We start from the raw sequence: 24660 nt of genomic DNA, 5'->3' as shown, positions 1-24660 counted from the left end.
ACACACATGTGCATGGGCATGCGCTTGTGTGCACACCCATCCTCATTTTTTTCCTGACTGAAAGCAGTGGGAACCCTACTCACAGAGGAGCCCTGTGAGTTGTGCCGAGGTAGAGTGAGGAGACAGACAGAAAGCTGACTTTGCAACAGACACGCCGAGCCCCTCTGAGAGCTGGAGGCCCCTCCCTCACCTCTTCTGGAAAGCGTCACTGTCCAGACACGGGCTGTGACTGAAGGAAGAGTGGCACTCCACCGGCACGCTCAGGCGGCAGTAGATCATGGCGGCACTGCTGTTCTGTGTGCCGAACGACTTGTGGGTCACCTTGAGGCACGGAGGGCTGTCCACGGTGCCATCGATCCTCACGACCTGGAAATGCCATGGTCCTCACCTGACACAGCCTGACTCTGACCCACCCCTCCTCCCCGCACTGACTACTTACGTCAAGGCTTAATAAGAACTACAGAGGTTGTCATGAGTGCTAACAAACCATTACACTCATCCTTACGTGGACCGTGCCCTATAAAACGTCACACAGATCTGCCTCTGGCTGGGGAAATGAGGGATCTAAATTAGGGATCTAAAAATGCTCACCGGGCTTTCTGCAAGGTCAAGGATGCCAGGCAGGGGGGTAATGCAGTGCTGTAGTTACTGATGCTGACCTTTTAGGAAGGTGACAAATGGCTAAAGGAGAAAATCTTTCCAGAGGTTTCCCCTGTCAGGGGGGCATGAGAACATCTAAGGGAGAAGGCACCAGAAAGCCCAAAGCTCAAGAAGAGACATCAAAGTTTCCTTGGGGGGCACTGTCTCCCACCCAGTGCCTTTCCCACCTTTACCACAGTTACAGCCAGAAGCTCCTGGAGACCCCTCTACATACGGAGGAAATTCCCAGCTCCAGGGCACAAGCACTGCAGGGGATGCACTGGAGGATGAGAGATCAAAACTGGATTTTCGAAGTGTGTGTGTGTGGCGGGGGGGGTGGGGGGGTGGGGGGAGGGAGGCGCAGAGGAAGTAAACAGACTGACAATAATAATTTTGTTATGATCTAAGCATCTCTCCCTGCATTCTAGACAATAGTTCCTATCCTGCGGTCCATGAGTACACTTACATATTTTTGTGTGGTTTGTATATTTTTCTAAGTGGAGGGTCTCTAGATTCTATCCGTTTTTCAAAGGGGTTCATGACTTCCCAAAAGGTTATGAGCCAGCTTTCTAAAGTAATGGCCAGGTAGGGATCAGAGAAATTAAAGTCTCTATTATTTAAGACTGTGGGGAAAAGCAGAGGATGAAGAATGGATACTTGCTGAATTCAAACTGGGCGGGGAGTGAAGGGGACTTACAGTCTGGGGGAATCAAGCCAGTGAATCTAACGCTTCGGTGAAGCTGACTTGGCTGACATCCCACCAGCCCCCATCCCACCCCTACGCCATGAAAAAACCATGGTGGGGCTGGGTGACACAGAGGCAAGCAGATGTAGAACCGGAATCCGAATCAGTCTCCTTAACAATATTTGGCTTCTCTGCCTCTCTGCTCCCCTGACAAGGTGGGAGCATCATCATCAACTACAACACCTCCACTTAAAAACCTGGAGACGGTTCTGCAGGAATTAAACAAAGCCTAAAAGACATCAAGTTATGAGCAATAGAGAACCATGTTTGGAACACATCATCCTGAGCGCAGGAACTGAACTTTTTAAGGAAAACAACGTTTAAGGTCTCTGGATACTGTATTGCTATAATACCGGTATAGGAATGTCTGGAGAAAACATTGTGGCCCAAAGGTTTGGGGATGGATCTGCAAGGTGTTTACTATTTGTAAGGTGCCACTGAGCTGCCCCAACTAAGGTACCTGCAACGACAGCTCTGAGGGCCAGCGAGGAGGTGACCGGGGTAGGGGCAGCCAGGGCGTGGACTGAGGCAAGCACCACCTGGGGACAGGAGCGTCAGCGGGAGTTCAGGGCCTTGGTCCCCCTGGCCTGCCAGGGTCCCCGCAACGTGCAGCATTACCTCTATCTGTGGATGATCCTTGGGCACGTTGACAAATGTTGGGAGGCGCTTGCTGAACCACATGGCCACGTCGCGGTTCATGTTGACAGCAAAAGGCTCAAAGCCCTCTTGGAGGCCGCACATGGTATAAAACTTGAAGGTGCTGGCGTCCATCCCAAGATTCATGCGGCCCATCTGAGACAGGCCCAGAGAGCATATGGGTACAAAGCCTGCAGAATGGTGAGAGAGCCCGGTCAGCCCGCAGGACTGTCCTGGGAAGCTGGGAGGAAGCGGAACCTTTGCTTCCTTAACAGCTTTGAGTCTCAGCAGGAAAGACGGGACAGCGACCTTTTCTTTCTTCCTGGCACATAAACTCAACAACAGGAGGTCACGTGGAGTTTACGGCTGCCCTTGGTATATGGGAAAGAAAAGTGAGTCTGGTTCAAAATGATTTGTTGAAGAAAACAATCATCTAGGTAAAATTCTTCTTAAGACATAAATAAATATCAGCTGGAAAAGTAAAACCAATAAGAGAAAAAGTGAAATTCTTTATCTATGCCTTAGCTAAAATTGATTTTAGGCCCTGGGTAATTTTATTTTATTTATCTCTGGAGATATATATATATATGTATTTTTTTTTTTGAGGTACAGTTGATTTACAATATATTAGTTTCAGGTGCACAACATAGTGATTCAATATTTTAATAGATGGTACTCCATTTAAAGTTATTACAAAACAATGGCTATATTTCCCTGCACTGTACAATAATATATCCTTGTTGCTTATCTCTTTGATACACAGTAGTTTGTGTCTCTTAATCCCATACCCCTAACTTGACCCTCCCCACTTTCTTCTCCCTACTGGTTATCACTAGTTTGTTCTCAGTATCTGTGAGTCTGTTTCTGTTTTGTTATATTCCTTCAATTGTTTTATTTTTTAGGTTTCACATATAAGTGATAACATAGAGTATTTGTCTTTCTCTGTCTGACTTATTCCACTAAGCATAATACTCTCTGGATCCACCCATGGTGTTGCAAATGGCAGATTTTCATTCTTTTTTATGGCTAAATAATATTCTATTGTATGTATATGTGTGTGTGTGTGTGTATAGACACATACCACATCATCTTTATCCATCCATCTGTTGATGGGCACTTAGCTTGCTTCCGTATCTTAGGCCCTAGGTAATTTAAAATACTGCCCCCAAAAAAAACAATGCCTAAAGAATGACTTGGTGTAAACCACCCAACTTTTCTAGGTCTCAGCATCTTCCCCAGTGAATTGAGAGGTCTAATGGTTCATGTCATTTTGAGAGTACGCTCCTGAGAAGTTTTGGATGCTAACACAATGACTCTGCTTGTTTACAAAATACAGTTTACAAACCCCATCCTCCCAGCCTTCTGCTGTAGCCCCCTCCTAAGCAAGAAAGCAAGATTTTCAAGCAGGAGACATAGAAAACTCTGTTCACTCTTACAGTGACTGCCTCTCCAAGCTCTCTTCTGTATCCTCACCATACTATAACACTGCCAGGCAGAACAGACCCAAGGCAGAAGTTCAGATTATTTGGTGTTCTTGTTTGTAGGCTATTTATGAGTCATAATTGTGGACCAACAAATCAGCAGAACTGGGAAAGCACTAATTATCCCAGATCTGGGAAGATGTGCGGCAGGCAGCCAGAGGGCAGCTGAGGCTGCCAGGAGAGCTCAGAAAAGGAGGAAGGGCTTGGAGGCTGGTGGCTAAAGCAGGGCTTGGAGTCCCTACAAGGAAAACCGTGTCACTCCTAGGATGGCGGTGCTTATTTAAGGGGACGTTTAAAGGTCTATTTTGAGAGAATTTATGTTCAACAGTAAGTCGCTCTGAGAGATCAAAGGCAAAATGCACTCCTCCTGGGCTTCCCTGGTGGCGCAGTGGTTGAGAGTCTGCCTGCCGATGCAGGGGACATGGGTTCGTGCCCCAGTCCAGGAAGATCCCACATGCCACAGAGCGGCTGGGCCCGTGAGCCATGGCCACTGAGCCTGCACGTCCGGAGCCTGTGCTCTGCAACGCGAGAGGCCACAACAGTGAGAGGACCACATACCGCAAAAAAAAAAAAAGAAAAAAATGCACACCTCCTAAAACCAGTGCTTATATACTATTATTTAAGCCACCAAGTTTCTATGTAAATAAGTCTCATAAGTGAAAGATAAATCCCTCCCAAGCTGAGCTGGTTGCTTTCAGAAACTATGAACTCATTTAGGACACTATTTAATACTATTTCTGAGTAAGAGAGCTCCAGTGAAATCCTAGCAATGATGGTGACGTCTGTACAAAGAGCCTCCTCCCAGGACCACCAGGGACTGGTGGTCCCACCACTCGGTAAGGCAGACCGTCTGGTCCATCAGACAAGCACAGATTCATGCACCGTCCTGAGCATTGCTATGTTTCTGGCATGGCATTCGAGACTTGGATAGATGAAACTATCCCCTTCTAGAGACAGAGATTTTTATAAATGAGGAATCTTTGGAGATCTGATTCCAGTATGGAATAAGGACTGATTGCTGGCAAAACTTTTGGGTCCCTACTGGCCCAGCGGGCTCTGCTCTGTGCTATGAGAAGATGTGAAGGAAGGAAGAGAAACCATCCTGATCAACAGCAGCTTACAGAAGCGGGGACAACAAATGGAACGCACAAGAGTGAATGTTGTGTGGTAAGACATCCCCACTTGCAAGACAGTACTTTGGTTTTCAACCTGGAAAAGTACCACTATAGTAGTTTTATGTTGGAGACATGATTTTGAAGCGTTCCATCCGTGATATGAGCTGAGATAGGACATCTTAAGAAAGTCTCTCTTGGATGTGGAGAAAAGGCAACCCTCCTACACTGCTGGTGGGAATGTAAGTTGGTGCAGCCACTATGGAGAACAGTATGGAGGCTCCTCAAATAGAGTTCCATATGATCCAGCAATTCCATGCCTGGGCATATATCCAGAGGAAACTATAATTGAAAAGGATACATGCACCCCAATGTTCAAAGCAGCACTATTTACAATAGCCAACACATGGAAGCAACCTAAATGTCCATCAACAGATGAATGGATAAAGAAGATGTGATACATATATACAATGGAATATTACTCAGCCATAAAAAAGAATGAAATATTGCCATTTGCAGCAAAACGGATGGACCTAGAGATTATCATAGGGAGTGAAGTCAGACAGAGAAAGACAAATATCATATGATATCCTTATATGTGGAATCTAAAATATGACATAAATGAACTTATTTAGGAAACAGAAACAGACTCACAGACATAGAGAACAGACTTGTTGTTTCCAAGGGGTAGGGGTGGGGGAGGGATATTTGGGTGTTAGGGATTAGCAGATGCAAACCATTATATATAGAATGGATAAACATTCAGGGAACTATATTTGATATCCTGTGATAAAGCTAATTGAAAAAAATATGAAAAAGAATGTATATATCACTTTGCTGTACAGCAGAAATTAACACAACATTGTAAATCAACTATACTTCAATAAAATCAATAAAAAAAAGAAAGTCTCTCTTCCCCTTTCTTCTCCAATAACTTGAATGATGGGATAAGTAAGCAGCAGGTTCAAAAACAATGAGGACTTCTGAATAACCCAGACCATATCAATGACTTCCTAGTTATAGACCCCCTGACAATGCAAGATGCATGCAGAAAGGAAGAAAGGTCATATCTGTAGGAGGTCTTTTTTCTAAGGAACTTGGGCTCCTCTTTGTTCCTAAGCCATCAGCAGAGGGGACAGTACTTTGCTGAAGATAAATCTGAAGGTTTGAGGAGCTAACAGACTTGACCAAGGTTGTAAGAAGGGCAAGTGACAAAATGGGAAAAGATCCCACACCCTCTGACTCACAGAGCAGCTGACAGTCAGTGTGCAGGAGAGGGGGTGAAGGTTACAGGGGGTGAATGCCCCAGATTTAAACAGCAGTTATGTCCTAGGGCAGAGGGCTGTATGCATTACAGAGCAGAGCGCTGTCCCTCTGAGGCAGAAGCCATCTCTATGGGGGGAGAGCTGAACACTGACTGAAAACAGACTGTGAAACAAAAGTCGAGGATGTCAAAGCAACAGGAGGGAGTGTCAGGGACCTCCTCGGGACTAAGTGGGCACAGCAGGGACAGCTCTGTACAGCAGCAGACGAGAAGCTAAATCCCAGGCTTGAGCCAGAAAAGAGAAACTCCAGAAAGGACCGAGAGCAAAGCTACATCTTTATAAGGCACCAGCACTTTCTCCTGGGGAAGAATACTTGAAAACTGGATATATTTAATCAGCTCCCTCCACCTGGGGGAGAGACTCCGCTCCATTTCTACAACTTCTTTACTTGAGGAGTTACAACTTCATGTAACTTGATAACTCTGCTTGATAGACAGATAAAGGGGAACAATGATGATAAACCCTACCAGCTAATATTTATCAAGTACTTTCTAGGTGTCAGGCCCTGGGCTCAGCTCTCTACAGATTTAGTTCATTATTGTGCCCATTCTACAGATGAGGAAAACGAGGCCTAGCAAGTTGATAACTTGCTCAAGTTCTGTCTCTTGGTAAGTATGTGAAGCCAGCATGTGAACGAGGCTGCCCAAGAGCAGTCCAGAGCAAGCAATGGGGACTGAGGCCCGGATGACTGCTTTCTAATTCTTATCTCCAGTGACTGGCTTTGTGATGAACTCTTCCTTCACTTTTCAGGTGATTTTCCTAAGTGTCGTGTAGTTGATTAGTCTGCCTCTAGATCAGGCAGCTGGAGACCTACAACCACAAAGTGCTCCAGGCCCCTTGGAGGAGAGGGGCTGCCTTCTTCAAGTGGCCACACGGCTCCCTGGAGTTGATCTGGATGGACAGATCCACTTGGTAAGGCTACCTGGCATTACTGTGAACAATGTCGTGCACACACAAGGATTTACATAACTCAATTAATCCCTAGCTTCAAATGAGACGGGAGAAGTAAGAAAACGGAAAAATAAAGGGGAAAAGCAGTACTCCATCCCTACATGCGGCCTAGCAGAAGTAATTATGCTGACATCATTGAAGAGGTTTGAGGAGAAAATTTGCAAACGGCCTTACTTGGAACCTAGATGTGCATAGAATTCCTGTTCTAGGAAAGGTATGTCAAGAACACACGCATTTAAATCCTGCAGAGGACCCCAGGTTCTGATAAACTTTGAATCACAAGGCCTCATACGGCTTTGTGATTAGGAGGAGAGTCAGCCAGGAGGTCATCTTTTTATAATTCAGGAGCTTGGAAAGAAACCAATTATCTACACAATCCCAACCATGGAGCCATTTTTAGTCCATTTCAAGCTGAAGAAAGACATGAGAGCAAATCACTCCCAGTAATGGAAAGACTCAGATCTTGGGGAGAGGTGGTTAAATGACTGTCCAGACCATCCCTGGGCTGTTTCTGAGAGTCTCAATCCAGCAGCTCACGTTTTACCCATTAATTTTAATTTTCTAAGCCTCACAAAGATGGTGTTCGGGGACAGCACTGAGATGGTCGCAAGCCTTGTAGAAAACACAGGAAACAAGAGGCTACATTCCCCTGTCATAGTACCCATCCAGGGAGAGAATGACAGAGGAAGCTTGGGTACCAGTGTGTCTGTGCGCAGATGGCAGCAACACTGCCCGCAAGGAAGTTTCATCTGCTGCCTACGGAAGAGCTGCCAGCTCAGCTGGGGGATCGGTTAAACCCTGACAGGCCAGTGGCAGGAAGAGCCTGGGAGGCTGCCCCTGCAGACGCTGAAGCTGGAGCGAGGCAGGAGGTGCCCCAGGAGAGTGCCTGGTACAGGCAGAACAGGACACCAGCACTGAAGCCTCTTCCAGACAGCATGTTCTGAGGCCTGGCACCATGTGCAGAACTTTCTCTTCCTTTCCTTTAAATGGGATAAAAGAGAACACTAATAGCAAAGGTTTCACCGTGGAAGCTTCTGAGCTTCCAGATGCCTTTTGGTGATAACAATGTGAGCTGTGACGGTCCAGGCCAGGGAACAATGATTAGGAAAATTCTAATGAGGCCGATAAGAGTAGATAATCTATGATACAGGAGAGGATGGAGATGACAACTTATAAATAACCCAGAGGAAAACAACCAGCCAAGAATTGTAGTGCCTGCCCCCATTCCTTCCCCCAAAGGACTAAACACTTCGCACAGCACAACTCCCTCTGGGGTAAATGGCCTGCATCAAGGCTGGGGTGCTCTTCCTGCTCTAGGGAGCTATGCTCCTTAGGGATGAATCTTAATCTTCTAATTCTTCGTTTTCCTCCAGCCTCATGAAGAAAGCACTTCCTGTGATGGGTACTTGGTAAATATCTGTTTCCAAAGAGCAGGGTCAGAGGATGCTCTTCTCCGCTGCCCTCATGCCCACCGACATGGTTTCCCCCTCTTCGCCTCTGAACCAGTGCATAAACCATTCTTTCTGCTGGCAACATCTTTCCCAGCTGTTTCCAAAAACATATTTTTCAAAACTTTGATATTAAACCTTTTTAGAAGGCATTAAAATATGACCCCATCTGGCTTCAGTCATCCTGTCTTTCTAGGAAAATATGTTGACTTGCAACTTTTCTATTACCCCAAGTATGTGGTTCTTAGAAAAATCTTTAAAGCTCTTTTAAGGTACAGTTGGATATGCATGTTGCAGATAATATAGATGTCTGCAAAAAGTGTGAAAGTGATTTGTAAAGCTAAAACACATTATAAATACATAATATTTTATATGTATTAAAAATACATACTCATCCGCCTGCCAATGCAGGGGACGCAGGTTCGTGCCCTGGTCCAGGAAGATCCCACATGCTGCAGAGCAGCTGGGCCCGTGAGCCATGGCCGCTGAGCCTGCGCGTCCGGAGCCTGTGCTCCACAACGGGAGAGGCCACAACAGTGAGAGGCCCGTGTACCCACCCCCCCACAAAAAAACTCAGGTATTTCTGCTACTCTTGCCTGTGCAGTTTTATCTTTTTTAACTTTCAGGGTGGGGAGGGAGGGCTGTTTCTTTTTGTAAAGTCTCAGAAATTTAAAGCTACCAGGAACCCTAATCATTTACAGAGGGGGAAATGAGGTAAAAAGACATTAAATAAAGTCAACCCGAGATGTCACAGGTGGGAAGGGCAGAGGCAGGACAGGAAACCAGGCCTCCTGACCCAGAGCAGCCTCTTTTCCTCTCGACCTCCCTGGCTCCTTCTCATCTGTGCTGAAGCAGCAGAGAGTGGCAAAGCACCAAGCACAGGGGTGTGATCACAGCTGGTATTAAGTCACTGCCATAGAATTTTACAGCTGAGAAGGAGGTTGGCACTTATGCAGTCTATCATCCTGTTTTCTGGTACAGATGAAGGAGGCAAAGCCCAGAGAAGTCAAGCCAAGCCTGTCTGGGAGCCACACAGTTTGTTAGGAGTGAGTCAGCTAACTCACAGTCCAGTGCTCCCTTCTCCTGGTGCCAACAGCCTCGGTACATAACGTAGCTCTGTAGATGGGAAATAAGAAGCGCCCATCGCTCCTCTGTATAGCTGGAAGCACTGTTCTGACTGCAGTCTATTCACGGCCATGAACAAGTGCAACTGTGCTTGGGTTTCATAGCATCCTTGACTTTCAAAATAAATTCTATTGCATTCAAGGGAACAGCTAAGTCACTCTTCTGTGTTTCAGTGATTCTCATCAAAGCATCAAGTTCAATTACACAGACATTCAGATTGACAATTCAATTCAGAATATGAGGATAATTCTTTAACTCACCAACTTTTCTCTCCTGCCAGGGATATTAGTCCACATGCAATTAGCATTTCCTCTGTGATACCGGGAAACGTGAGATATACCTTAACATGCTAAGGCACAGGGCAGGGGATTAGAGGAGAGCCCCTTGGTCAGTCTCTCGGCAAGTTCAGACTTACATTTACACTGCACACATCAACTATCACTATTACTTGTCTTGATCCTTCAAAAATGATAGTATAAGATCTCATCTTCACCACCAGGGTTTCAAATCTGCAAAGGTCAGTGTGTCCTAAGTGAGGAGGGAGAAGATCTCACCCTGCTCCCTGGATTTCCCTTCATCCCGTGGAGGTGGAAAGGGGGAAAGCTGGTGGATTTACCATTGTCAATCTCGTAGTCAGCGAAGGCAAGCTCAGAGCCTTTGTTGGTGATCAGCAACTCCCCATTCAGCGTGAAGATCATTGAAGCATCATCCAGGTTAATCATACATCCAACCACATCTCCTGGCTGCCAGGTCCGTCCAAAATACCCACTCCCTTGATGCCAACGCTGGCCCTAGAAAACAAGAGCGAGGGCTTAGAGAAATGGAGGTCCTAGCCTAGAGGGCCCTGTACTACTGGAGAAATGACCCCATGAATAATTTCTCCTAATGGGCAGTGGTACCTGGTTTCTACAAGGCACTTCCCTTTCTACCAAGGACGACTCACAGGGAGAAATGGTCTATCTACAGATGAATGAAACCAAGATATACAAGGCTCATCAGAAAAGGTGGCCTGAGTCTCCCAATACCTAGTCAGCTATGAAAACAAGCCGAACTCCCTCTAAGACAAAGTGGTAAGATTTTCACTCATACTGGCTGCACAGTGTTCTGTGAGCCTCCCCTGCAGAGGGGAACATGGGCTCAGAGGCAAGGCAGATACGCAGGTGACTATGGAAAGGACAAGAGTGTGCAGCCCTCCCCTTCTCCAGAGGAAAGAGCGAAGGGATAAACACCAAGCGATGATCATTCTATGGTCTCAATTAGCCAGTGTGGTGGCTCCTCCCTTTTGAAGCCAGAGATCCAGATACTCAGCACTTTTCACTTCTGGGGAAATATTTGAAGCAGAAAAACCCGGACTGAGGACATGCGGACACCAGCCAGACTCACCCTGCTGCCTTCAAACACAAAGGCTTGGTCATCGGCCCCCAGCTCAATGTCAGGCCGACAGCCTGGCCTGGCCCAGCCGACACGCATGTCTCCTCCAGTCACCACCTCAAACTCAAAATACCACTTTCCAGATCTCACTGCATAAGAGCGCTCTACCCGGAAAAAGCGGATCTTGTCTACGCTGACTTTCTCCACAGCTGGGTCAGCTATCGAGAAGAAAAGGAAGTAGAGGGCGCAGGAGGGAGAGAGAGAACATAGGTTTAATATTCAGGGAGCATTTTTCAAAAGACTTTCAACAACAAAGGCTGATGACAGATCTCCTACTAGCTGACACAGCATTCTGTTCATAATATAATCATCACTATCATCATCATATCATAATAACAATACAAGCTACCATTCAGTGAGTGATTGCTTTGTAGTAGAAACTAAATCTCAGGTTTTCCTCACAATAATCCTATGAAATCAGTATTATTGTCTTCCTCTTACCGATGAAGAAATTGAGGCTCAGAGAGCTTCACCTGTTCAAGGTCTTAGACCCCCATAAACCAAGGAGAGCAAAGATTTGAACCCAGGTCTGTCTTCCTCCAAATCCACCCCCTTAATCATGTTTTACTGCCCCACTAGCCTATGGTATCCCCTGGGGTATGAGATGGCAGTGACATGTTAAATAATCATAAGCTGGTGATTTTAATCAGTGCTAGAATTCAATTTAGAGATGACATTACCTGGCCCCAAAGTAAGCTGATATTCACATGTTTGGAAAACAAGAGAAATAAAGGTAACTTGGTTTTGTGACCAAATATCCTGAAAAGCTCAGCTATGCTGGAGGATAACTTATTCCCTGTGGGATTATGTCATAGACATGCTCGTTACAGAAACATCTGTCAATGGGACACTGCTTTATTATCAACATGGCCCCTCCTCCCTCCCCCCACTTCTAAAATACACCATTGAGTTTAGCACTCTTTAGCACCACCAGCATTTCTAATAGTGCAAGTTAGACCTGTTGAAAGTTAGCATTCCGCCAGAAGAAGATCTGTTTAGTAAACTGGGGCCAGAGTGAACAATCTCCACTGATTACCTAGTTCTTGGTCTGATGGCTCAATGTTATAGCCATAACCAACGAAAGTCCGAACAGCTTCACGAAGGCTATCCCTATTTGACTTCTTGGTACGCTCATCCAGTAATGCATATGGCACCAGACGGGGATTTCTTTTGTTCTTTAAATCCTGTGTGAAGCCAGAGAAAAGAGATGCTGAGAAAATGCATTATCATCTTTACAAAGAGCTTGTCCCACTCACATACTCCCAGCAACAGTCCTGGTTTCCTCGGGTGAGTCTGCTAGCTCTTCTCCCAGTGCCTTGATATTTACCAATGTACATATTTGCTGCTTCAAGATTAAATGAGTATAAATGGAAAATTGTACTAACATTCAAAACTAGCAGTAAAAAACCCATTTCAATAATTCCAGCCTGTGAATAAAATGACGTGTCATGAAATTGGTTAGAAACCTCCATTCCCAAGGCAAGGCAGATGGGGGTTTGCATAACTATTCCCTTATGAAAGATCATGCCATGATTCAAACAGTTATGGCCTCCTCACAACAGATTCTTTTTTTTTCTTTATTTTATTTATTTATTTTTGGCTGCATTGGGTCTTCATTGCTGTGTGCAGGCTTTCTTTCTCTAGTTGCGGTGAGCGGGGGCTACTCTTCGTTGCGGTGCGCGGGCTTCTCATTGCGGTGGCTTCTCTTGTTGTGGAGCATGGGCTCTAGGCATGCAGGCTTCAGTAGTTGTGGCACGTGGGCTCAATAGCTGTGGCTTGCAGGCTCTAGAGCACAGGCTTGGTATCTGTGGCACACGGGCTTAGTTGCTCTGCGGCATGTGGGATCTTCCCAGACCAGGGCTCGAACCTGTTTTGCCTGCATTGGCAGGCGGATTCTTAACTACTGAGCCACCAGGGAAGCCCTGACAGTTCTTAATAGACATCTCTGCTCACAGAGAAACATCTGAAAAGGTGGCAGAGCCACAGTGGGGCCATTTCATTGTAGTAGGCACATATTTGTATTACAGTCCTCCTCGGTTCCTTAATGGGGACTAAGAAGACAATAATGACAACAGCAGTGACAAGTCATCATAACCTAACATGCTGTTTTGAACCCCCAACTCCCTTCCCTGACACAGTTTCCACAGTTGTGGTCTTCTTGGTTCCAGACATGTGCAGGTTTGGAGGCTCAGGAATGAATGAACATGTGTGCACACAGCTATCCTTGAACTTCCCTGATAATGAGCCCGGTACTTACTGAGATGAGGGGGGCATTTCAGAGTGAGAGGTGTACCAGATGGTTTGGGCCGAACCCTGGTTCCAAACTCCACTTAATTCCTTGCTGGGCTCTCAGGCTGCCTCTGGATAAACTAAGAACCCTGCCCAAGAATCTTGGCCCTGTGGACTGAAGTAAGGGGGCACAGGCTTCTTGGTGTGCTAGTCTGCCTCTCTCCTGGGCTAGCTTCCCCTCCTTTTCCCCTTCAGTGGTAGATACTTGGGACCATCCCAGAAATACTGCTGAGCTGTGACATTGATTTATGTGAGCCTTACCTTGGCCTTGGAGAGTGCATGAAAGCTCAGGACTCCGTGAGGCAAGCAACAAGACAGGGAATGAGAGAAGATGCAGCCAGTGGCCATATACACAGGGCAAAATGATCACAAGTGAACCAGACCAACAAAGGAAAGGTAAGCCTATCCATTGCTGGAAAACTGGAATTATGCCTGGAGTTAATATCAATGTGACCATTACAAATTCCATCCAGTCCCATGATTCTATAAATAATGAATGTGCTGAGGCATGAGGAACAGAGTGCAAGGGCAACCTCCACCTTCCAATCTAATACCCACCAAAGCAAAATGGCATTTTAACGCATGATCACATCTCCTGGCTTCTCCAGCAGACCCAACCCAGCACTTCTCACCTGCTGAATGCCATAGGTCCATCCTTGTCTTATTCTGTCTTTTGCCCAAACATTGTGTGCATTTTCTGCAAGCTTATCCACTAAAATTTCTTGAGGAGGTAACAGCTTCACATCAGACAAATCCAAAGGGGCTGGCTTGTAGCCACTGGACATCATGTAGCTACAAGTAAATGGAAAATATATATTTTGAACAGAACTGTACCACTCCCCCATTCCAGATTTTAGACCAATAGCACAGGGTCAGAACACTAGGAAAATAAGGCTACAGTCACAGATTCTATCTTTGGCAGAATGGACAGCTCAGCTCTATCTCAAGTCTTTAGAAGAAGACCCTCATCCACCACCCTTTTTGCCAATGCATGTCACAGATTAAGGTGACTGTTGGAGAAAGTGGATGGTCTGTGCAAATCCACCTTTACTCCTAAGAAAACGACTCTGCCCTACAAACAATGGCACATTCAGTGTAATGTAACATCACCCGAAGCTCCTCGGTCTCGCTTCAAAAGCACAAAAGCTTATGACCACATTGGCATTGACAGGACCTTGAGCCAAATGGTTTCTTACAAATCAGCAAAGAATGATCACTCAGTCTTAGAAAACTAAACCTTCATTTTGAGAATTAAAAAAAATCATAACATTAGAGAATCTGTGAGCTTGAAGTAATCTTCATGGTTTGCTGTCCAGTCCAGGAGTCACACATGTCTGTAATTCGATAGATAATTTGATAGATAATGTGAAGATGGGAAAAGCTCAGTGTGAGTCCAGGTAGACGCATTGTGTGAGTGGAGAGGAGCAGGGCCCCGTGTGGAGTGACTCACAGGAGGGTAACTGACCACAGTCACGTGGCAATGTGAGGCCAGAGGCATCCAGGGCCCCAAGACCACGGACTGCCCAGATCAGGGCCAGAGCCTAAATGTGATGACTTGCAGACCAGCACTACTCGACCCAAGAACCTGTGAGCAGCACGAGATACAAGGTCGACTGTAGGCATGATATTGCCCCTCATCCACCTTCTAGGGATGCCTGACTTTGGGCAGAGTCAACATGTGTTGTTTGCTGAGCACTGCCCCCAGCCACCCCTCAGCTGCTGCCTCTCAGATGAGCTGCTCTTGGCACCAGGAGCTGCCTCTGAGAGTGCAGCTTGGCAGCTTGGGAGTGTCACAGGGAGGAAGGGGAAGATAAGCATTTGATTAAGAGCTGGCGCTGCCTTGGCTCATAAATCATTACGACACCTGGGTGTGAATGCGTGCGCACCCGAGGCTGGCACGTGTGCGGGTGAGCAAGGGAGCCAGGAGATGTGCCCGTGGGCTCGCATCTGAATGTGTGAGTACACATGGCTCGGTGAATACACGGACGAGAGGGAGAGGACACATGCAGATTTAGGGGCCAAATTAAATCTTGGCAGGGACACACATTTCCACAAGGGACTTACAAGGTTGGCCCAGTGACAGAGGACTGAATCTCTGCTGTGGCTACCGACGATCTTCAAGCTCCTGTGCCAACTGCTATTCTTATAGACCAACACAGCGTATCCATCTGAGTGCCACATCTCCTGGCTCAAAACTAATGATAGTAGATAGTAGTGTAGGTCCAGGCAGAAGCACTGGAAATACTCTACTTCAGCCGGCTTCCGTCTGGGGGTTTCAGGGCAGTCTAGGTACCTGGTGGAGACATCCTGAGCTGGCGCTAGAAGTATCTGGGGCCGTCACCTGCCTCTGTGCATGGGCCTCCTGTCCTCCCAGTTTAAAAATTCAGACTGAAGCATTAAAGTCTCTGACCATTAAGTGATCACCTACTTTTTGGGCAACTTGACCTTCCTGAGATCCTCCTCAGCAGCCGGGTTAACATGAGCGATGTGGCACCCCAGGGCCAGGAGGGTTCTGTGACGTAACGGAGAGAGAAAACAAGGGTCAACTGCAAGGTGAAGGACAGTGAGAACCCTAACCTGTGTCTGAAGTGATAAAAAGAGACAATGTTCATTCACTTAGACCAGAGGTTGCCAAAATTTTTCTGTAAAGGGCGAGATAGGAAATGTTTCAGGCTTTGTGGTCCTTATGTCTCTGCTACAACTACTCACCTCTGCCATTACAGAGTGAAAACAGCCATAGAAAATACACAAACTGATGAGCTTGGCTTTGTTACAATGAACTTTTTTACCAAAATAAGTGGTTGGTTAGATTGGCCTGTGGACCTTAGTTTGCCAACTCGTGATTTAGACGGTAGCAAGAATGCAACAAAAAGTTAGTTAACAGCCCCTTTGGGAGAACCCAGAGGTCAGCAAGTATTTCCCACGTGCTCCCTGTATGAAGTGTCTTGAGCTGTGTTGGACACCATGAGGTACCAAAGCCACATCCTCAAGAAGCGCTGGTGTGATGGAAGACATCACATACGGGAAGCCTATGAGACAAAGCAACCTGATGGAGCATCATTGTGCCAGCAAAACCACAGTGTTAAAAAGTTCTCCACCAACTATCAGACAGAGAAATACAATGCAGAGAAGCACAGGTAACAAGCACAAAGGGAATTTGAGAAGGGAGATATAAAATGGGGCTAAAAAAATGAAGATCTGAATCAGGGTTTAAACCACAGGTGGGATCACAGAGAAGCTAAAAGTTATTTTTAAATTGAATTTTTGTGAATTAAACCATGTTTTCCCATTCATTTTTAGAAATGCCTTATCTTTTTAAAAAATATGTATCATCTCATTTAACCATTACAACAATTATATAGAGATAAGAACTATTACTATCCTCATTTTGTAGTTGAGAAAATGGAGACTTAGAGAGGTTAAGCTGTCCAATTTCAGTATGACCTAGAACCTACTATATATCTTATCTTCGTTCCTTGATTATACATGAACTAGAAGAGGCACTTGGCCCTTTGATTATAAGTTTCTCTTCTTTTTTTTCTGCCTACCTTTTCCCTGTCCCTGGCAAATAGCAAATGGTCTCTAAAGAACTCTATATGCTAAATAACAATAGTAGACGTGTTATTCACTATGCTGAATCCTTTCGTGGCATGAATAATCCCCATCCTGGCTAATTTGTCAGAATGCATCACGTTTTTGAGAGACAACAGGTTTGTAGTTTAGTTATAAGGCATTAAGTCATCCACTCACTGTTTAGTCCAAATTCAATTCAATTAAACACTCACTTTAAGGTTTCAGTTGACATTTGTAGGTTATAATTCTTCTCAGTTTCAGGCAGCTTTGAAAACTCGACAAGGCAGGGGTGTTGTCTTTTATTGTCATCTCGTATCTAGGTGACAATATAAGAAAGAATATAATTTAAGTTTTGACAACTGGCACTGCCTTGGGAAACAGAAAAGGACACACTTTGAAACATGGCCCAGGTAATTCATATCAGGCAAGACAAAGACAGCTATTTGTTGATAGGCAAATAGACAATCTTCTCTCTAATAAATGATACACGCCGTCCCCAGGCTGCCAGTGGCTTGTGTTCTGATTGATTCTAGTCAAGTGTCTGCATTCCGAACATCTTTCCCAGAGAAGCTATTTTATGCGTGGTAGCCATGCTCCTGCCTGTCCAAAACTCATGGAACCATAGTGCCACTGCAGGGTAGCATTCTTCAGAACATAAAGGACTACAGAATCTGGGCCAGCACTGTCCAATAGAAGCACAAAGTTAGCCACCAATGTGAACCACATTTGTAATTTCAAATTTCCTAGTAGCCATATAAGAAAAGCAAGAAAACAAAAACAAAACAAAATGAAAAACCAGGTGAAATGAATTTTAATAAGGTATTTTACTTAACCCAATACACCTGGAACCTTACCATTTTAACAAGAAATTAATATAAAAAATTATTTCTGAGCTACTTTATATTAGTTTTTCATAGAAAGTCTTGAAAATCCAACGTGTATTTTACACTTACAGCACATCTCAACTCAGACTATTCACATTTTAAGTGCTCAGTAGCCACATGTGGCCCATAGCTATTGTATTGGATGGTGTAGATCCAGACATTAACTAATTCATTCATTCATTCCACAAACATCTGTTGAATGTCTACTATGTGGTGGGCAGTGAGCTAGACCTTAGGAGTTCAGTGGTGAGCTGGGGTAGCCCCAGCCCCATGAAGGATACAGTCTGTTGGAGTAGTAATACAATCATCATAGAAATAAATTTACAATTGCAATTGGAATTCGTTCTCAATGGAGAGGTCTGTGGTGTTAAAAGAGCATACAGCAAAGAGGTGGTCATATATAAGGAGAGTATTTATGGGAGCTATATCAGTATATAAGTGCTAGAGTGCAGGGACACTTTCAGTAACTGAGCTGCAATGTGCATAATCGGAGAGTGTCAGGGTCGTAGGGAGTTTCAGAATCACAGATCCTTCTGCCTTCAGACACGACCTTACACAAGTCACAGAACAAAGTTAATTTACATCCTCTTTGAAAAATGTTTTCTAGTGAAAGAGATTCCTTAACCTCCTCTGCGTGTCCATTAATCTTAGTGATGCATCTGAAAACCACACTAAACAAATTCTGATTCACAAGAATGAATCAGCTTCTTTTCACTAGCCATGCAGAGAGAACAGCTTTTTCTGAAGAGAAAGGGAGATCTGAGGCTCTGAAGGAGGAGCTAAGGGTTGACCACATTCTATATTCCCTGAAGAAAAAGACCAGCATCTGGGAGAAAGAAGGAGACAGGCTCCTGCGTCTGTCTGTGCAGAGCTGGTCTCCCCAGCACTCCTGACTGCAGTTCAACAAACTCCCAAGCAAGGCTGCTGTACTCAGTGAGAGCTGGATGGGAGTCAGTAAGAACCAGTGGGTTTGGGCTTGTGAGGTTTGTTTCTCATTTGAGTCTTTGAAGAACGCCTCCAGGTAACAAGGCAACCCAACCCTCCACCTTGGCCCAGCCACTCAAACACATACCTTGCCAAAAGTCCAGCCAAGCTCTATTTTATTCATTCCCCAAAGCTCGTGGATGTTTTCAGCCAGCCTGTCTCGGATCTTCTCTAGGTGAGGTGGTAAAACAACCTAAAAGGAAAAGGAATAAGTGAGGAGTGAGAACTGCAAGAATCAACTGTATTGAAATCTGTCATAAAATCTAGACAGATCGCGTGCCCCAGTTGAATTCTCTACACATCACCCAGGAGGGGCTACTTCTAGAGATTCCTTCCTCTCTTGGCTTCCCCTGGACCGTATCTCCCCTTCCTCTATACTCTCTCCGTGGGAGATCTCATCCACTTGTAGATGGTCACTCCTGACCATCCAGCCTCCAGCCATGGTCTCTCCTGAAGTTCAGACCTACTATTCCAACTACCTGCAGGATTTTCCCACCAGAGTGAACTCAGCATGTTATTCAAAGCTGAATTCATTATTTTTCCTTCAAAACCTTTTTCTTGTCTTATTTGTATTTTCTCTTTTCGTTGAATGACCCCACCATAAAGTCATCTTCGTGTCTTTTCTCTTGGCATTACATCCCCCACCAACATCTAATCAGTCACAAAATCCAACATGTTTATTTCCTAATCATCTTTCTGAAGGTTCCCCTCCTCTAAGTCACTCAACCTCGTTATTTTCTACCCGGACCATTGCAAGTGCTTTACAATTGGTCTCCCCAACTCCCCGCCAATCTATTCTTCACACTGCAGCCAGAGTGATGAGCCCACGACAACACAACCACATCAAAACACTCTCCTCCTGAGTACCTCCAAGTGCCCCTTGACACTCCCAAGACACAGACTAGGTGTATTAACCAAGCATATAGTGCCATTCTTCAGTCCTCTCGTCACAGTCCTCCCAAACACATCCTTTCAAAGCTCCTGAAATTCTCCCCAAAGGTCACACTGTCGCTCAGTTCTGTGCCCTTGCACACACAACCTTAATTCTTATTAGTACTACCCATGATACACATAATATGTATACCCCTCACCCCCATGCCACATGGCAAATGACAAAGACTTTCTCCTTGGACCAAGCTCTAGATGGGTGCTTCTGAGCCATTTTTGATTAGGCTCGATCCTTGGGCCTTGTCCTCAAGATCCCAGTTTTAGCTAGAATCTTGCTAAATTAGTTTAGTAACAACCTACACCCTTGATATGTGATCACCCTCCATGTCTGATCAAACTTATTCATCCCCTATCCTCCCCCAGGTGATATCAGATCTATCTGACCTGCCCTCAGTAAGAATCCTGTTAGATCAGTTTAGCAAGAATCCATCCCAACCCCTGATGTTCCTCTTAGTAATTTTCCATCACTGACATGCCCACCCCACCTCCACCCCAAACCTGCTCCTTGGCTGTAAATCCCCAGTTGTTTGTGTTGTATTCAGAACTGACCCCAGCTCTATAGTGGAGTTCCTCTTCCCCTACTGCAATAACTTCTAAGCAAAAATCTGTCTTTACCCCTTTAACTGCTGTCCAGCTCTGGTCTTAATATAAACTCCCTCAGTATTTATCCTTCTGGAGTTAGCTCAAATGCCTCACTACCTTTTGGAGGTCTTCCCCAGGTACCTTCAGGAAAAGTTTCTCTGTGTTTTCCTGGTACCTTGCTCATGTCTCTCCACAAAGGTCACAAACTGGGGACTCAATTTTCTCTTTTTTCCCCCTCTTTCTTTAATTTACTACTACTATAATTATAACAATAAACAATTAATTATTGCCATTTTCATTTATTAGTTGATAGCTCCTAAGAAATAGGAGACTTCATATAAAAATCCAGACTTCTAATTTCCCTTGACCAGTTGAAAGATTGCTAACATTGGCCCCACACTTTTGCCTGGCAACTAGTCAGCTGGGGCTAAGAAATGGCCCCCTGCTTTAGGAGGGCCTGCACACTTGACCTGTTTCCCTTCTGTATCACCTCCCTGGCTCCTACAATTCTAGCTCTATTATAATGATTATTAGTGTTTTCACTACTTGCAAAAATCCCAATTATTTTCAAGGAGGGGAGCTCATGGAAAAAATGTATATATATATTTTTTTGTAGAAAAAGTATATTAAGTCAGTGATGTATAAGGAGACCACAGAGAAAAGTAGCAATAAAATATTTTATGTATCATAACCACTACTGGCCTTTCAACTAAAGACACTCTTTAAAAAAAAAACCAACTTATTATTGAAAAATCAAAGTTAAGTGACATAATGTTTTGATAAGGCGCAAAGTGGGGAAAATTATTAGTAAACAAATGACAACTGTATTTGAGTTTTATTGGTTAACTAATATAACCTGTTTAAATTAATCACAGCCTGAAGGGGGATTTCCATTTTGCTTCAGCAAAAGGGGGAAAGGTGGAAAGAAGCCTCCACAAACAATCCTACATCATAATTTCAGTGACCTCAATTGGTGACTAGCTGGGATAGAGTAATATAGGCTTGCTAACTGCCTCCTGGGTGTCTGAGGCCTGAGACTGACGTCCCCAGGGAAGGCTGCTAGGAGCTGGGCTCCTCCCCCACAGCGCTCAGCAAGGGCCTGGGGGTGCTTCAAGCACTGGACACAGGTAGCACTGAAGGACAGGGATCTAGTCAACAACATTTTATCTGCAAACTGGTTAATCTGCCCCAAGCAGGATGGAGTTGACTGTGTATCTTGTATTTAACGTCTCTTTAGACAATAATTTCACAGACTGATTCTAAAAAATTACAAAGTCTCATTCAAAATAATAAATTGCACCTTTCCAATGAGAACTTCCTTATTATTTGATTCCCAGCAACATTTCCCTCATTCCAGGGTCTATACATATTCAGCTTTGGGTCCAGACATCAAAGTTCATCTGGCTTGTTGATTTATCGCCACTCTCTGATTTTCAAGTCTTCTATTCTGTATGTTTACAAACTCTTCTCACTCTGGTCCAGCCCTCCTTTCCTCCCTCATCAAAACTTCCCCTCATTCTTTTGAACTTTCTTTGAGGCTTGCCTCCTCCAGGAAGCCTTTTCTGAGTAATACATACGTCTTCTCTGATAACTTGGTAAGGAGGGCAGCACAGAGAAGTAGGAATCATGTCCATGAGTACAACCTCTCCCTGCTTGGGCACTAACCACCTTGTATCCACAGAAAAGCTAGTTTAGTTCTTTGGCCCTCAAACTTCTTATCTAAAATACACAGCAAGCAGATGATCCGATTCCTAGGATCACCTCTGGCTCACAAACTCCTACCTCATTTCCTACCAACATTCTCAACTCCAGCTACATTCCTGGTGTTGTACTAGGCTCTGTGAAGCAGGCAGAGAGACACTGATTTCTAGACAATGAGAATTCACAATCATTAGCTACAGGAGGTAAGAAGCAGACGCATGACCACGCACACATAGCTGAATGTAATAGGGTCATAGAGATATTATGGGAAAATATACTCTAGAGACCATCTACAGGTTAAAGAGCCATACTCCTACAAACTATTACCCGAAGTGCCTCAGAGACAAGGTGCCTTTACATTTATTTTCTCTAACATCTAGAATAGTGATGTGAATAGCACTGGCGTGGCAGAGACACTGGAAAGCTGTTGTATGTTCCTCATCATAACTGTGTGAATGTGTGTCTCTCAAAACAGAGACCCTGGGAAGGGAAAGAAAATGTCCATTTCGAAGTGAGAGAGTGGCATGGACTTATATATACTACCAAATGTAAAACAGATAGCTAGTGGGAAGCAGCCGCATAGCACAGGGAGATCAGCTCGGTGCTTTGTGACCATCTAGAGGGGTGGGATAGGGAGGGTGGGAGGGAGGGAGATGCAAGAGGGAAGAGATATGGGAACATATGTATACGTATAACTGATTCACTTTGTTATAAAGCAGAAACTAACACACCATTGCAAAGCAATTATACTCCAATAAAGAATTAAAAAAAAAAAGAAAATGTCCATTTACCAGCACCTTCTGAGGCCTCCATGCTCTCCCCTGTTACTTTCAGTTTTACTTCCCACGCTTCTCCTACCTGCTCCTCCTCCAAGCATCCAGCCACAGGAGAATATTCATTGCCACCTGTCCCTATTTTGTGTTTCTACTTCCAGGCTCTTATTCATCCCATTCCTGTTACTTCACCCCTGGACGCCCCTCCCCATTTACGTTTATTAAAGGTCCTGACTGAATGCCATTCTCTCTACACAGACTTTTAGAAACATTCTAGCGTAAAGGATGTCTCTAGCATTTATTTGTGTACACGATCATTCTGCATATTACATTTGGACTTGAAAAAAAATAACACATTTGCTTCTTATCACTTCAGCTTGGTTGTGCATTCCCAGAGAATACAGTCACACGTCTGCCTATGCCTCACAGAACCTAGTACAGTGCCTTGCATGTAGCAAGTGCTTAACCGTGTTCATTGGTTGCAAAATCCTTCAAGAGCTCAATTGCCGCATATGGTGGAAACGTGAAGAGTAATGGTTGTCCACACATCACGACAACTCTGTAGAATGTATGATAAGAATGTTTCAAAGACAGTGCAGCAAGGAGGATTTAACCCTATTACATCATCTCCATGGGCTGCCTTCTGTTGGCAGCTCAAACCTACCTGACTGGTATCTATGGGGCACGGAATGAAAGAAGCTTGGGAGAGGAACTGGGTGGTACCCAACAGGTCTCGAACTCCTTCAGCATCACGTTTATACTCTTTGACAGGCTCCAATCTCATCTTTTCTTTTGGAAGTAAGGCTTCGTAGCAAGGGGCATAGCCAGAGGGAGGCAGGAACTTAAATTCTCCGTGACGTCCCCCCAACAGGAAACGTACTCTGTGTTATTTGGAGAAACCAGGAAGAGAGAGGTTAAAAAATATATATGCCAGCCCAAATAAGTGAAAGTTAAAGATCAGCTCTTCCCACCCAAATTATTTTTTGGGGAAGTGAATGATTTCAGATTCATCACAGCAAACACTCTAAAGTACACAACAAAGCAGTGGAGAGAAAGCTGACCGTCAATTCATAGTGTCTGTGATTCTCCGTTGACCATGTCAGCTGAGTTCTTAAAAATGAACTTATACTTTAAAACCACTAGATTTTAAAAATCAAGTTCATCTTACTCTAGTAGGGGAATCATCATTACTGTAGCTATTATTACTACAGTTTGAAAAGAGTAACAGTGATAATGATGATGACATTTTCTGAAAAGATCACATTCAAACTACAGCATGAGAACTTTAAGTATTTTTACTTGAGAGAGTTTACTCACACGATGATGAAAGAAAACATGATATAAATATTTTGGGAAAATAGGACATTCCCATTTTAAGGTTCAGGTAAAAGATCAAGTAACACGAGAGTATTAAACAGAAATGGTATATATGCCAAGAGGCATTAATAGAAATGATAACACTGAAGAGGCTGCAGTTCCCCAAAATAGCCATATGAGGGCGACTGTGAGGAAGCATCAGCAGGTGGTTACAGCCATGGGGGGGCCAAATAGGCATCAGGTGTTTGCTCACTAGGGTCACAGTGCCTTCTCGCGGCACCACTGCCTTGCTGCCATCCAGGCCTGATGCTCTGGCCCACTCCAGCAGTGCCCACAGGGGCCTCCCAAGGAAGAGGGAAGGATCCTTGGGGGGCCACAGTCATGGCAGGCACTAATTACCAATAAACTAAAGTCTTTCAATATTTTAATTCAGCATTCTGGCTGAATTTCAGCCCCATATGTATTATTAAGTTAGGGTTAGGGTTAGAGCCCGTAGATCCTCTGCAAGAAGAGGGTGAAAGTGAGGGTCATAGGCTCTTAGGTTTGGGACTAGAAATATAGCTTTTGCAGATCAACTGCAACCATGTTAAACTGATGAGAAAATATGACTGCAATTTTAAATAATTAAGACATGGCAAGATACACAGCCCTGCAGGATCAACAATAATTTTACATAGGAAAAATCCATCCATACACATAGCAGCTACATTTATTCA

At 44.6% G+C, this 24660-nt stretch overlaps 1 protein-coding gene across 3 annotated transcripts in view; it reads right to left on the bottom strand.

The window, feature by feature from the left end:
- The window catches only part of RYR3 (ryanodine receptor 3), a gene marked incomplete at its 5' end in the record, with an annotated part of 572808 nt that overhangs the window by 198116 nt on the left and 350032 nt on the right, over positions 1-24660 (bottom strand). For all 3 annotated transcript variants that reach the window (XM_081227519.1, XM_081227518.1, XM_081227520.1), the window contains 10 exons: positions 191-366; positions 2003-2211; positions 10079-10253; positions 10846-11051; positions 11930-12077; positions 13815-13974; positions 15611-15694; positions 16968-17071; positions 18712-18816; positions 23292-23508. In XM_081227519.1, coding sequence (XP_081083645.1) covers positions 191-366; positions 2003-2211; positions 10079-10253; positions 10846-11051; positions 11930-12077; positions 13815-13974; positions 15611-15694; positions 16968-17071; positions 18712-18816; positions 23292-23508 — 1584 coding nt within the window. The remainder of the gene's footprint in view (positions 1-190; positions 367-2002; positions 2212-10078; positions 10254-10845; positions 11052-11929; positions 12078-13814; positions 13975-15610; positions 15695-16967; positions 17072-18711; positions 18817-23291; positions 23509-24660) is intronic.

Source organism: Mesoplodon bidens (assembly GCF_964165515.1).
Source record: "Mesoplodon bidens genome assembly, chromosome: 3".
Lineage (NCBI taxonomy): Eukaryota > Metazoa > Chordata > Mammalia > Artiodactyla > Ziphiidae > Mesoplodon > Mesoplodon bidens.
This window is presented reverse-complemented; position numbering and strand designations above follow the sequence as displayed.